The following is a 15,404-nucleotide window of genomic DNA, read 5'->3' as shown; positions in this document are numbered from 1 at the left end:
GCCCTAAGGTCTGAGAAAAGAATTAAGTTTTCAAAGACTTCTGAAAAACCAACAAGATCAGGGCAGTCCTAATCTTGGGGAAAGGCTGTTCAGTATGGCAGGAGCCATAACAGATAATGTACATTGCTTTCTCGGTTCCATAAGATGAGATTGTGTCATAGAAGCAGTGAAGCAAGAACAGGCCTATTTTGTTGGATTACAAAGGATGGACAGAAACTGCCCCTCCGATGCTCCATTCGGGCCTCCAGAGACCTCACCCGGCACATTACAGGCCAAAATGGAGCTTCCGAGGGGCGGAGCCACCCCTTGGAAGCTCCATTTTGGCTGGCAATGTTCAGGACAAATGTTGTAGAGCCTCTGCGGTTGTTTGTAAGGACAAACAACTGCTGTGGTGCTGGAAGATTTGTAGTTTCTGGACTTGTTCGTAAATGCTACGGGGCATTTATCGCGTAACTTTGAACGTTCGCTAATGCTCATAACCTGGGGATTACCTGTAAAGGAAGAATTATTTATAAACACTTTTCCCAAAATAGTGTTCTCTAATTTGTTCAGCCTGTAATTGCCTGAATTTCCAGTGAGTTGAATTGGGGAAGACTGACTGCTATATCAAACATAATATATACCTGTTACGATAGCACTTTTTATCATTTCTGAAAGCTGAGCTGCTAAATTTTCCATGTTTATGCCTTCTGGAACAACAGCTGCTAAATCAGGATGCTGTTCAGAAACACCCTCACTGGCACCTGTACTTTCAGATGCTGTTGCATCCGTCTCAATTCCGGTTGGTTTAATTTCGTGATCAAAATCTTGGAAAAGTGAAACATCTTCCTGAAAATCTGGGAGTTTTGCATCAAATTTTGTTTCTGCTGTGTCCAACTCCAATGCCAATTCTTCAGCAACAGCCACACCCGCAACTACCTCTTCCTCTCTGCCTGGTTCCTTGGCTATGGTTTGATCTTTTGCAGAATCTATCCTCTGTAACTGCTCCTCAGCAATACCTGCATCCTGTACTGGTTCCTGACTAATGTTCAGGTTCTCAAATGCATCTGGCCTTTGTACTTGTTCTACAGCAGCATCCTGCTCTTGCATTGGTTCCTCAGCAATACCCAATTCTTGTGTTGTTGAATCTACGTTGTATTCCTGCTTTAAAGGTAGACCTGTTTCATTCAAGGGGACTCTATCTGTCTGCTCCTTGTTAGAATCTGCAACATCTGTAATTTCTTCTGTTTGCTTTTCTATAGAAGTGACTTCCACATCTCCTTCAGCCAGATCAATCACCTCTTTTTCTGAATCAGCCATTTGCCTGAAAGGAATGACATAAAAAGCAAAATGTACAGGAAATGAGATTTTAAATTTAAATTGAAAACATTTCTATTCCAACAAGCTGGTCTGGCCTAACTCTCCCTTTTTAATTGGCTTTTAAACTGTCTTTTAAATTGGGTTTTAAACCTCTTTAGATAAATTTGGATGTTTTTTAATCTTTGAGCCTAAATTACTTAATCTGTTTCTTAATAGTTTTTAACTTCTATATGTATTTGTATTTATTATGGCTGTTCACCGCCCTGAGTCCTTCGGGAGTAGGGCGGTATACAAATATGAAAAATAAATAAATAAATAAATAAATAAATAAATAAATAAATAAATAAATAAATAAATTTAAGCAAATTGTCAGTATGCAGTCTCAATTGACTACTTGTCTTCATACTCTTAGACAGACTATGAAACTAGCTGTAACTCAACACCCCCTTCCCACCCACCCCAAAAAAACCCTTCAGACCAAACACATCTGAAGATTGTCATTTTAACTATAGACTTGTGCATTTAAAATTCAGTATCACAATTTAACCATTTGAAATGAAACTGATAATGCTTGTAACATATTGCCTTCAAAATATAATGGCCTGCAAATGATATCCTGCTAACATTCCCAAGAGCTCAACTTTTCTGGAGATTATCAGTTTGAAAACATTGATTTATAATTTTATCTATGCATAGTTTTGTTTCTTGTTCATTTCTTGTTTTACTCTTTATTGTTTTATAAAGAATCAGTTCTTTTTAAGCCCATTTTTCATAAATAGTATCTGAGAAGTAACTATCCTTATATTAACATTAGTACATTTTAGAAAGGCATTAGCAGAGCATTTTTGCCACTTAATTTTTAATTAAGGGTGAATAATTAAAGAAGGGAAATATTTTTTTAAAAAAAACCTCTGAAAGTATTATGGTTTTAGGCAAATACCTTAGAAGAACATTTTTATTTATTTATTTATTTTATTTTATTTTATTTTATTTTATTTTATTTTATTTATTTATTTATTGAATTTATATTGCCGCCTATTCACCCATGGCGACTCATCATGCCAGTTTATCATCTCTTGATTCACCTTATTTCTTAGGAGATAATAGGGCATTATGAATTTCTAATGATAAAAGAAATAATCAAAACCCATTCAAATTTTACAAAATGCTAAAGGTAGACACTATTGTATCAAAATATCTGTATTAATTCAAATTCTACACTAATATCTCCTTTGAACCCTAGTGTCATATGGAAATGGCTTAAATTGGTTACAGTAATACATTCTCCCACAAACCCTGATAGCATTTTTACTAAATGCTATCTTGTTTCATTCTTTTTTGTTTCTTTGCTGAATTTATATAGCTACCCATCTCACATACGTGACTCAGTTTACCTTTTTAACAATTCAGGTAAAAATAATAAACAAGAAACAAATAGAAATAAGTAAGCAAAACAAGAAATCAATTAAAACCAATAAAACAATAAGAAATAAAATAATAAAACTCTGTCTGCCAGAGTGTGCAATCCATACCTGACAGACAACACAACTAATTCACAGGCCCTACATCTCCACCAGTGTCAGGTTTCAACGTTTCGAAGCTGACAACCAGTTTCCCAGGCCCATGGCAGAGCCATATTTAAAAAGCTTCCAAAAGATTAATAGGATCAGGGCCAGTTGGGAGGGGGATGTTGTTCCAAACAGCAGGTGTCTTGTTTTTTATTTTTTTAAAAAAACGAGTGCTAAATATTATGACCTTTGTTACAAATTGAAAATGTGTATGATATATTTGTCTGAAAATCCTAAACAAAATTCAAGAGAAATTAGCTATTTACAGGAAAGTGATGATAGAAATAACAATGGAGCTTTAAAAACTATTTATCAATCCTGCATGGTAGAGAGTGCAATTCAGAATGGAAGCTGTAAACTTGACCATGGACAATATCATTGAGAAGTAAAAAAAAAAAAAACCTATGGTGATGATCCTGCTTGGAATCTCCCCTACAGTGCCAGTTCAGTGCCCAAATCAATTTCTTCAATCTTGTGATGTAAAAATGGGTGACGTGTCCTATTACTCTCAACATATATTCTGCATGATCCTTTAACTCAAAGGTAAGCCTATTTTGATCTTTTAAAATGTTATGCTCATTTAAGGAACAACATGCATAACTAAAAGGATACACTAATCCAAGTATGTGTCTCATCTTAAATATATAGAATTCTTTATAGAATAGAATTCTTTATTGGCCAAGTGTGATTGGACACACAAGGAATTGTCTTAGGTGTATATGCTCTCAGTGTACATAAGAATAAAATACATTCATAAAGAATAAAAAGATACAAAACTTAGTGATAGATAAGGTTACTAATAAGCTATCAAATCCTACTAGGAAACAAATAAAAACAATATAATTGAAAGATATAAGCAACATGGTTATAGTAATAAGTGGGAAGAGATAAATACTAGTAAGGAAGAGAAGAATAATAGTAATATAATCTTAGTAAATTATTTGACAAGTGTTGTGGGAATTAGTTGTTAAGCAGATTGATGGCATTCAGGAAAAAACTGTCTTTGTGTCTAGTTGTTTTGTTTTGGTGTGCAGTGTCCTATAGCATCTTTTTGAGAATAGAAGTTGAAACAATTTATGTCCAGGATGTGAGGGGTCTGTAGATATTTTCACAGCCCTCTTTTTGACTCGTATACAGATTGGTATACAGATCCTCAATGGAAGAAAGGTTGGTGGCAATTGTTTTTTCTGCAGTTCTAATTATCCGTTGAAGTCTGTGTCGGTCTTGTTGGATTGCAGGATATTCTGACTGTTTTGAGAGGCTACTAAAGGAATGGATTCCAATGGACACCCTTCTGCTCCTGATTACTGCAAGGATTTCCAATACATCATTCATGCTCACAAAACTACCAGATCTGGATTACTAACAGATAGTGGATACAGAAGGCTTTTCTTCCTTTTTGGCTCATCAAAAAGTTTTTCCCAAATTAGGGGGGGAAAGGAAGGGAAAGAGCATTGCGATTTTTTCTTTTAATATTATCTTTATTGAAGTTTTAAACAAATGCAATCTAGTAAGAACAAGAATAGCAAATCAAATTCAACTCTTATTGAGTTCAACTCTTAAAGAGTTATAAGAAACTAATCGCAGAATTATAAATCAAAAACGGAAAAAAGAACAGGCAGACTACAGAAGAAATCAAAAATAAAACAGGAAATTATAAACGAGAGGGAAAAAGCCAAGTGTACGATAACACAATACAGTTCAAACGTTGAGATCTCAAAGCACTAATATTACATTCATGATTGTCCTTGCAAGAATGAAAGTATCGCTTCCAGCTCCTCTCCTGGTGCCACTACGGTACTCAGACTACAATTCCCAGAATGCCACACTAACCCATATCGTTTTCGAGGGAGGCCCTCACCTCATCGGCTGACTACCCTCCCAAAAGTCTTTGCGCTGCTGTCGCCATTGTCGAACGCTTTAAACCGCGTCCCTACGAAAAGCATGCTGGGAATTATAGTCCCGGGCTCAAAGAATCATACCCTATTTTGTGCTATTTCTTTTAAGCATAATTTCGTCTCAATACCTACTCTTCTCTCAAAGTCTCTATTTATCAAATAAAATAAAAATAAAGTCGGCCCGGATTTTACCTCAACGCAAGTTTCCCCGGAGTGATCCGTAGCCTATTTTAACTCTAGAGACAACAGCATTATGTATCCATAGCAACCACATTGTAGATTCTCGCGAGAACTCGGGTTCCTGAAGACTTTGTAAAAAAAAAAACATGCCTTTGAAGTCCGATGAGGCCACGTGACTTCTTACAGGCTGGCTTGGAGCCTCATTCCGTTGTTAAAAGAGGGCGGAATTTCATTGTCAAGAATTGATTTTGTATTTAAATCGCAATTTATTGAGGCTGCATTTGAGCAAAGTAGTGTTAAAATGTCGGCTAGTAACACGACCTCGCCAACTGGATTCAATATCATACTAGGATTAGTGCTTGGATGGAGGGGGAGATTGCATTATACTTGTTTAGAATGGGAAAATTAAAACATTCTGAAAGAAACTGGTGAATCATTTCCAAGGATACTATAATTATGTAATCACAGGAGATTTAGCTAAACTTGAGGGCATTTTTAATTTTGATAGGTTTAAATGTTTGTCATAAATCACAATACATGTTTCTAAAATGTACAAATACTGCAGGTAATACCACTTCGTCTGGTATACTTTGCAGTTTATTTGTTTCAGAAAACACACTAAAAACTCCAAAAGTTGAATATAGTGATAGAAAATACATTCACAATATCAACTGTTTTCAAGTGAAGCAGTAGAAACAAGTACGCCAGCTATACGTAAATGAAAGCCAGTTCTATTTAACAGTAAAATTCTATGCAGTTGTAAATTTACAGCTAGCAAATACAGTGGTTTTAAATGCTCAAGAGCTTAATTCTCACCTTTAACCAATCCACATCCTGAAAATACAGCATTCACCATATATACAGGGCCCTCTTGTGGCTTGCTAAAAGACATGCTTTAAAAACCCCACACAACTGAGTGAACTTGATTTAGCAATTAATCCCACCAAACCCAATCTAGTTATTACAATGACAATACTTTACAGAATATACTAATATTTCTAGAGATCACTGCTTACATGCCATAAAGTTGTTGACTCTTAGTGACCACATAGATTTTAAACCTTATAAATGTGTAAAAACTAATTCCAATTGCAGAAAAATACCAGCACATTATCTCTATGGAGATTCTCAGTCATCCAGGTCATTGTTGTCCCAAAGGTACTTTTTCATGAGGCAACTGAACTTTCTGTTTTTTCTTTGAAGATGTTTCGCTTCTCATCCAAGAAGCTTCTTCAGCTCTGAACTGAGGAGTAGGAGTTCCTACTCCATCAATCTGCAATTGTGCTCTATTTGCCTGCCTGCAATCATGGCTGACTCAGTTTGTTTAACAGATTGAGAACTATAGATTGTTGAAACCATAATCCGAGATAACGGAGTTGGGTCTGAAACATCCTTTCTCCAAGATGAAAAAATAGAGGCCAGTTTACAAAAAAAAAAAGTTCCGTTCCCTTTTAGAAACATATTAAATGTTTCAGCACACTTAAATTTTATAAATAATATAAGCATACATTCAAATATACTCCTTGTCTTTTCAGAGAAACAGACTGAAACAGATCTAGTAATTGCTATCCTCTAAAAATGTTGAGATCTTAATCTTTCAAGTATGTGTATTTGTAAGCTGGGGAAGTTGTAATAAAAGTGCAAGAGAGTATGCATATGGATGTAATATACAAAATACATAGTTCATTCAAGAAATTCGAAAAGAATAAGAAATTCATTCTCAAGAACGTTACCAGAACAAATTCATGCACAGCATAACAATAAAGTGTAACACACATTTATCTGTTTTCCCCTTTGAATATAGTTAGTTTTATTATTAGATTTATATACCGCCCTACTCCCGAAGGACTAGTCCCGAAGGATTAGTTAGGACTAATGCAGATAGTATATTTTTGGTACTGTACTCTTAATATAAACTGTTTACTGTCCTTTATTCTGAATAGATGTGTATATTTTCACAGTACTTTGACGGAGGAGTTCAGCAAAACAGAATCCTTTGTACTTTTTAAACTTTGTTCTACCACTTAATTAAGAATATGAATGCAACAGCAAAAAAGAAAGTTATGTTATTCTACAGGGATATTTATATATGTAGCTATTCAAAGAATGTAACATTACCCTGAAAAACATTTCTTACTCTGTGATGAATGTAAAGACCCTCCATTTTATTGAGACAGATAACATTTGCATAAATAGCATTAAGACAATTTCAGTCATGTCCAGCATTCATTTAATGAAATAATTCTGTTTACACTGAAGGTTGAAATAGTGTTAATTACACTGGCCATTTCCACTGGTTTTCTGGAGGTTCTTCAATTAAAGGTTCCCAAGGACGGTATTTCAACATTTTCTTGGCTAAGGAAAGTTCATTTTCAGCCTGTTGACAAAATATAGACTTTATTTTAAAACTCTCTGAAAGATGGCACTCCAAAACTAATTTGCATACATAAGAGTTACTTTCCCAAATCAAAGAGAACTTAAAATACCAGATCTCATTATGATGGTTAGCATAGATTGGTGCCACATTTTTATTTTATGTTTTAACTAGTTGCATTTTATAGTTTTAAAATAATTTTAAAATGATTTTATATGTTTTTTAAATCTTTGTTTGGAAGCCGCCCAGAATTGGCTGAAAGATGGGTGGCTATAACTTTTAAATAAATAAATAAAATTAAATTACATTACAGTTTGTATAGGAAAAAAGAATTGCCAGGCCACACTGCTAAGTTTACAAATTCAGTTTAGTGGACATTCTCCCAAAGCTTCTATACCTGATATACTAAATCATTGCTAAATACCTGCAGAATCACTTCTTCTATCTGTCCAGAGTTTAGTTTGTTTTCCAGCCTTTGTACATTAGGTTCCTGCAAATAAATTCAAAAATAAATGAGAAACTCTGGTGCAGCATATTCCACTATCTCAGTGTTTCTCAACCTCAGCAACTTTTAAGACATGTGGACTTCAACTGTCTGGGAAATTCTGGGAGTTGAAATCCATATATCATAAAGTTGCCAAGATTCAGAAAAACGGCTTTGTTACTGAATGAAGAATATTCAGAATACTGGCTAACACTGTAATTCTGCCTTCTCAGAATAAGAAAAAGAAAAACTACAGATTCTGGCCTTATTCATACATCTTTTCAATTAGCAACAGATCATCATCTTAGATATGCCACTTTTAAAAAATTAAAATACTGTTATTGCTATTTAACTTACTCAATACGAAAAATAAAAGTTATAGAACGGTAACTCAACAGAAATGGAGGTTTTTGATCCTGTTATTTTGATCAGGAGTTGTTAAATTATGACTGCTATATTTTATCATAGTTCCATATTTTGATTTTTGATGTATTTGTGGAAATACTCAGCTATTTCTAAACAACTCAAGTTATGCAACCAAATGCAATTGAAGCAATGCAAGATGGGTATAGAATTTATGTTGCTATCCTATACTTGTTGGACTAAAATTTATAAACAATAATCAAATAGTTAATATTTAGGATTGACTGTGCTTGTTGGAAATAAAGTATTTATTAATACATATCTCTTTCCAAACATACACACACATCCTGTATTTGCTGAAATAAAGTTGACTCTGAATTTAAGGTCACCTTTTGAGCCTGGAAGCTATGTTGGGTGAGGCTAGTATTTGAAGGGGAAACAATCAATATCAGAATAATAGACTATTCTAGGGATTACATTGGCACATCTATCAAGTCAGCAAGAGTCAAGTTCCTTTGAAAAAGACTGTTTCCCATCAAATGGACACACACTCACACAACTAAATAACATTTCTGCAAAATATTAAATATTCCCTTCATATCAACCCCGGTTTGCCTGCTCCAACTGAAATAAATCCTGGAAATTTTCCCCTCATCAAAAAATATGGACTCATGCCACATATCCATGTATACAAGAAGTTATATAAAAGGAAAAAAATCTCAAAAAGGAGATAGAGTTATTTAAATAAGATGTAATTATTTTCTCTCCTATACACTAGACATTTATCTCACATAATCCATTCTTGCACAAAAACATACAAATATGTGCATGTTCCTCATTTTTTTTCATGCAGAAACAGCAAAAGTAGGGGAAAACATGATGGAGAAGGGATAAGGGATTAATAGCAGCCAATTTTCAGGCTCAACTTTAAAGTACCAATGTTTTTCAGACTATCTGCAATCATATGGGCTCCCTGCCCATACTTTTGTTTTTAATCATTTATTCTGTTTTCATCAGAAATTTCACATGTGATTATCTGGGGAAAAAAGCTTGTTTCCTTACAGAAATTGAGAACTTAAATCCTATCTGATCATTAAGAAACCTAGTTAACTGAAATAGTAATATAAACCATAATTAAGAAACACATCTAAATAGCAGTATCAAAAATTATCATTTGATAAGTGCAATTTGACAAAAGAAAAGTCAATGAATTCAATTTATACTTACTGCTTTCACTATATCAAACCGTTCATTTGTAAGTTTCTCTGTATATTTCCTATATGCTGCATCCTGAGGCATACTCTCTAAAATACCCAGAATTTTTGTGTATAGTATCTTGAGGCGCTGAAAAGATCACATGGCAGAGCAAAGAGTAATTTTAAGTCAGGCAAAGTGAATATATTGAATGTAAGCTACTGCAAGATTTTAAAATCTAATGAAATTTGGTAAATTAATGTACTGCAAATTAAAACAAGAAAAATGATTCAGTGATTGTACTTAGAAAAGGAGTTCTACCACAAAACTTTCCAGTGAAGTTATAGCAAGTACATTCAAGGCACATTAGATTTGAGGAACTGCTTCACACAAACGTTTTCTTTTCATAAATCCAAAAATGTTAATTCAGCCATGTATTTGCTTTTTTTAATGTTCGATTATAAGAACTTTCCAAATCAAATGTGTCTATTTTTCTTACCCACTGAATATTTTCGTACAATTATACCGTATCTTTCCTTGTGCACTCTTTGCATTTTATCCAATCATCCCTCATCCTTCAGATACAATTTATATTTAAATTAACAATTCTAAGATATCCTAAACCTCTAATGCAGGGGTGTCAAACTCGATTTCATTGAGGGCTGCATCAAGCTTGTGTTTGACCTCAGGGGTCTGGGATGGGCATGGCCAGCATGACATCACTCGTGTCGGGGGCGTCTATGGTGGTCTGAACACTCTGCCAGCGAAAATGGGCTCCAGAACTCATTTTTGGCTGGGACAGCCTCCTGCAACTCTCTGACAGTGAAAACGGAGCTCAGGAGGGCTGCATGCAGCCCTTACAAGGTCCATTTTTGCTGGCAGAGGCACTGCAGGCCAGTCCTTCACTGTTTCTAGAGTGGCCCCGCAGGCCAGATCTGGCCCCTGGGTCTTGAGTTTGATACCCATGTTCTAATGTGATTGGATGAGACAAGACCATTATGAATAAAATCAATTGACTTTACAGAAAAGGGAATTCCAATATACGTCCAGACCCAGTTAATGACCCAACAAAATAACTTTATCACTTCACTGAAACATGGAAAAGTGGGCTTCAACTCTGAGCTACAAATATTCTCCTTTATTGGTACATGGCAAAGTATATTATACTTACTTCATGTGGATTGTTACATACAGCTAATCCTACAAGCCCAGTAGTCTGTAGGTATGAAGAAACATATATTAAGTTGAGCAGCAGTCTAAATCAAGATATCAGATTTATTGATCAATTCATTTGCATATGGTTAAATCTGCATTTGTAAAGCATGTTATTTATGGATATTATATACTTATGAAATTAAGGTACATTTAAAAAAATACAAGAAGCAAAACAGAACACAGATAAAAGAAAAAGAAAACATAATAAAAGTCAAAAACTTATGCCAGGCGTTTGAGCCTGAGAATGTACCATTATAGAGAAAAGCTGAGATTTTTAGCGTACTAAGCAAAAAAACATTTAAATCAAAAGTGTAAAAATTCCTCTATAATTTTATCTTAGAGAGTCATGTGGATTAACTACTTTCTACGTCCATAAGAAATAGTTATCCAGAGGTATTAATGCAATTACAGGGAGTAGCTGTAGACAGCATAAAGGTCTGGATTCCAAGTGGGCTAGGATGCCCCATCTAAAGGAGTCCTCTGTGCCTAAAGGAATGGATGTAAAGTGATGCAGCTACTGGGCATCTTCATAGGCCACATATTTCCCTTTGAGCAAAAGGTAAAGGATGCACCTGTGAACCAATAAAATAATTGACAATAGAAAAATGACACTGGCTGCAAATAGCAGATTGAAAAACAAGTCATCTCTATGTTTGCACCTCTGTGTGCACACAAAGAACATTTCTCTTCAAAACATGCAAAAACATGCAATTATTTATTTATTTATTTATTATTTGAACTTATATGCCACCCTATCTCCGAAAGGACTTAGGGCGGCTCACAACAATAAAACACACAAAGTTCAATTTTTTAAAAAATACCCAATAAAACTATAAAAACCATTAAAATCTCCTCTAAAACCCCTTCAGTCCAAGCCGGCCAGGCGGAATAGCCATGTTTTAAGGCCACGGCGGAAAGAGCGAAGGTCAGGGGCCACCCGGAGCCCCAGAGGGAGCTGATTCCACAGGGTAGGTGCGCCCACAGAGAAGGCCTGCTCCCTAGGGGTCGCCAGCCGACATTGTCTGGCCGACGGCACCCCAAGGAGGCCCTCCCTGTGGGAACACACCGGGCGATGGGGAGCAGTCACTGGCCGCAGATGGTCCGCCAAATACCCCGGGCCTAAGCCATGTAGGGCTTTATAGGTGATTAATTAGAACATGTCTCAGCACAGTTGTGAAATTGTGAAAACTACACCATTTACAGAAGTATCCGGTCAAAATAAGATGCAATGATAAACTTAAGATAAGATATTCTGCATTCCTTTAAGGCAGTGGTTCCCAACCTTCCCATGGAGAAAGGTTTTTCCGTGGACTGGAGGAGGCGTGGTTTTGCATACTGGCTGCATACCACAGATGGGACTTTGCTTGTTTGCGTGGCCCAGTTGCTGGCATGCTGCAGACCAGTGCTGATCCACAGACTGGGAGTAAAGGCTAAAAGTTTGATAAAGGATGGGGAGGATGCCTGTCAGAGCAGCCATTTATGAAACTGGCATATATTTTTCCTGGTAGCACATTCCCACCACCACAACCCTGTCAAATAGATTGAGCGGAGAAAACAACTGGCTCAAAGTCCCCCAGAGAATTCCCACGCTTAAGAAAGGAGCCAAAACCTAGTCACCATCACTGCAGCTCCCTTAAGAGAAAATGCCTCAGGCACCTATTACCACATGTGGTAGACATGCGATAAAGCATGAAAGTATTGGGAGAACATACAAAACTGGCTGGAAATGATAACTGAATAAAATATTGAGTTTAAACCAGAAACATGCCTCTTAGGTATATTATTAGAGGATTATGATAAAGTGACTATATATTTAGTGTTACACATACTGACGGCAGCAAGGATTACATATGCTAAATACTGGAAAAATATAACATCCCACTGGATAAGGTTGTAATTAGAAAAATTTGGGACTGTGCTGAAATGGACAGACCAACTTTAAAAATTAAAGATAAAGAAGATTCAGAATACTATTGGACATGGAATAAATTTTATGATTGGATAGAGAAAAGAGGTAGAAACTAGAGAAAGTAAGATTATGAATGTTAATATTGTAAGTATTGAAAGTAAAGAGGTGTATAACTATAAACATAGTATTTTTTTTTTAATTTGATTTATATGCCGCCCTTCTCCGAAAACTCAGGGCAGCTTACAATGCGTTAAGCAATAGCCTTCATACTTTTGTATATTTATACAAAGTCAGCTTATTGCCCCCACAATCTGGGTCCTCATTTTACCTACCTTAGAAAGGACGGAAGGCTGAGTCAACCTTGAGCCTGGTGAGATTTGAACTTGCAGTAATTGCAGGCAGCAGATGTTAATAACAGTGCTTTAGTCTGCTGCGCTACTAGGGCTCTTCCTATCAAATTTATCAATTTTAATTGATAAAAATGTAAATAAGCTAATGTAAGAAGAAACTTAGTTTAAATTTTTTGGTTATATTATTACTGCTATTATATTATTACTATTGCTATTAGTTAGTGTGCTAAGATTTACTACCAACTCTTGTTGGTTTTGTTCTATTTGTAAATGATACTCTGACAATGCACTGTTTTTCAAAAATGTTTATGAATGAAAATTTACACAAATAAAAAAAAAGAGAGAGAAGATGCCTCTTCCATGTTGTTCAGTAGGACCATGCTTAGCTGGCAATTAGGAAGACGTCAAGTTAGCAAAATCTAATTGAGGACAGAACTCCAAAGCCTGGATACGGAAGGTTGGGGGGGGGGAGAAATCTGAGCTAGGATGTTTCTGGGGAGACCAGCGATTCCTTCTAGGACACTGATGCATGAAGATGCGCATCCCCTAATTTTAGCCAGGAAGGCTGAGAACTATAAATGTTGGCTAACGTATCTGTGAGTCCTTCCCCCTCCCCCCGCCCTCTAGACTCTCACCTTCTTCAGGACTCCCGCCATTGCCACTATATTAAGGAATAGGAGCAAAAAAAAAAAAAAACAGTTTCACTCAATCGCCAGCATCGAGGAACGGGAGCTGAAAGGTCTTCTTGCTCGCGTAGTGACAGAGGGCAACTTCTAGGACAGCGCAAAGCGCATGCGCCCCGACCACATTGGAAACAGGAAGCGAACGCAACTTAAAGTGGATTGGTTCCCGATTTATGCTCGCCGCACATGCTGAGGGAACGTCACTCAGAGCTGAGGCCGGGATGCACCGCCCATCGGCAGTGCGTGGGGGAATGTGTTTTGGGGCGGGGCTGACAGCGGGATTGTGTTTGCTTTTGTTGGGGAACCTGCTGATTGGTCCGGGGTTTCAGAGTGGGCGCGGAGTAGGAAGTGATAGTGGAGTACAACTTGAGGAATTCTGGGAGTTGAAGTCCGCACTACTTAAAATCGAGAAGATTGGTCTGGGTCTGGGAGATTGGTTAATGTGCTTTTATTAGGAACCTCATTATCATCATTGTCAATAATATTGAGTAGTAGTCGTTTTAAAAAAACTGGGCAATTGATGCTGTATCACGAGTTTTTTTAAAAATGATTTTTATCTACATAGATTGCGTTAGCGATTTTGCAACAACAAATGTATGATAACTTGATAAAGGCTGACAATTTTATTATAAGCTTTTGCAAATAATAACTGATTTTAATAGAAGATTAGGACTTTCGGTCTGCGTTACAACAATTTGAACAGTCATGAGAAAATAGCAAAATTATCTCTTCACTGTAGAAAAAAATAAAAGTCTTACACTTGGCCAAGAAAAACCAAAAGTAGACATATAGAAACCAGGCTTAATAGTAACTGTGAGAGGGATTGTGGAGTCTTAGTGGACAACCAATTAAATATGAGGCAACAGTGCAGCGGCAGCCAAAAAAGTCAACGCAATCCTAAATTGCATTAACAGACGGATTCTATCAAGATCATGTTAGGTACTAATACCATTTTATAAAGCCTTAGACCATGCCTAGAATACTGCATCCAGTTTTGGTTACCACACTCAAAAAAGATGTTGAGATTCTAGAAAAAGTGCAGAAAAGAGCAACCAAAATGATTAGAGGACTGGAGGCTAAAACATGAAGAACTGTTACAGGAACTGGGCATGGCTAGTCTAGTGAAGAGAAGGATCAGGGGACACATTATTATTATTATTATTATTATTATTATTATTATTATTATTATTATTATTTATTTATTTATTTATTTATTTATTTATTTATTGAATTTCTATACCGCCTTTCTCCCGAAGGACTCAGGGCGGTGAACAGAATAAGATTTCATGTACATATAATAGTAAATATTTTTTTAAACAGTAAATAATAAATTGAGTCAATTTAGTGTATCTGCTAAGACCTTGGCATAGAATTTAGATGTTTATGCTAGCCCTGCTTGTTGAAACAGAAGGGTCTTCAGGGCACGTTGGAAAGTGCGAAGATCTGGGATTATTTGTATTCCAGGGGGTATTTTGTTCCAAAGAGTAGGTGCCCCCACAGAGAAGGCTCTCTCCCTTGGAACTTCTAGATGACATTGTTTTAATGATGGTACTATGAGTAGGCCTACTCTGTGAGAGTGTATTGGTTGGTGGGAGGTTATCGGTTGCAGCAGGTGGTCTCGTAAGTACTCAGGTCCTAAACCATGGAGTACTTTAAAGGTAAGAACCAACACCTTGAAGCGCACTCGGAAGGCCACCGGAAATCAGTGCAGCTCGCGTAGAAGAGGTGTTACATATGAGCGCCATGTTGCTCCCATAATTACTCACGCGGCCGCATTCTGGACCAGTTGGAGCTTCCGGGTGCACTTCAAGGGGAGCCCCATGTAGAGAGCATTGCAGCAGTCAAGTCGAGAAATGACAAGGGCTTGAGTGACTGTGCGTAATGAGT

At 36.4% G+C, this 15,404-nt stretch overlaps 2 protein-coding genes across 2 annotated transcripts in view; both read right to left on the bottom strand.

Annotated features, from left to right (window-relative positions):
* IQUB (IQ motif and ubiquitin domain containing) overlaps nt 1–1,299 on the bottom strand; it is a 36,205-nt gene extending 34,906 nt beyond the window's left edge. Inside the window, exon 1 of the mRNA XM_070947454.1 lies at nt 624–1,299. Coding sequence (XP_070803555.1) covers nt 624–1,299 — 676 coding nt within the window. The remainder of the gene's footprint in view (nt 1–623) is intronic.
* A 5,859-nt stretch (nt 1,300–7,158) lies between these two features.
* On the bottom strand, nt 7,159–13,631 carry NDUFA5 (NADH:ubiquinone oxidoreductase subunit A5). The gene is made up of 5 exons (XM_070947204.1): nt 13,470–13,631; nt 10,532–10,576; nt 9,394–9,510; nt 7,744–7,809; nt 7,159–7,322 (listed from the first exon to the last, which is right to left on the bottom strand). Exons 1-5 carry the CDS (start codon nt 13,488–13,490, stop codon nt 7,221–7,223), a joined length of 351 nt encoding a protein of 116 aa, XP_070803305.1. The 5' UTR covers nt 13,491–13,631; the 3' UTR covers nt 7,159–7,220.
* Nucleotides 13,632–15,404: the final 1,773 nt, after the last annotated feature.

Source organism: Pituophis catenifer, unplaced genomic scaffold, assembly GCF_029215685.1.
Source record: "Pituophis catenifer annectens isolate HBS135680 unplaced genomic scaffold, rPitCat1.0.hap2 SCAF_7, whole genome shotgun sequence".
Classification (NCBI taxonomy): Eukaryota; Metazoa; Chordata; class Lepidosauria; order Squamata; family Colubridae; genus Pituophis; species Pituophis catenifer.
This window is presented reverse-complemented; position numbering and strand designations above follow the sequence as displayed.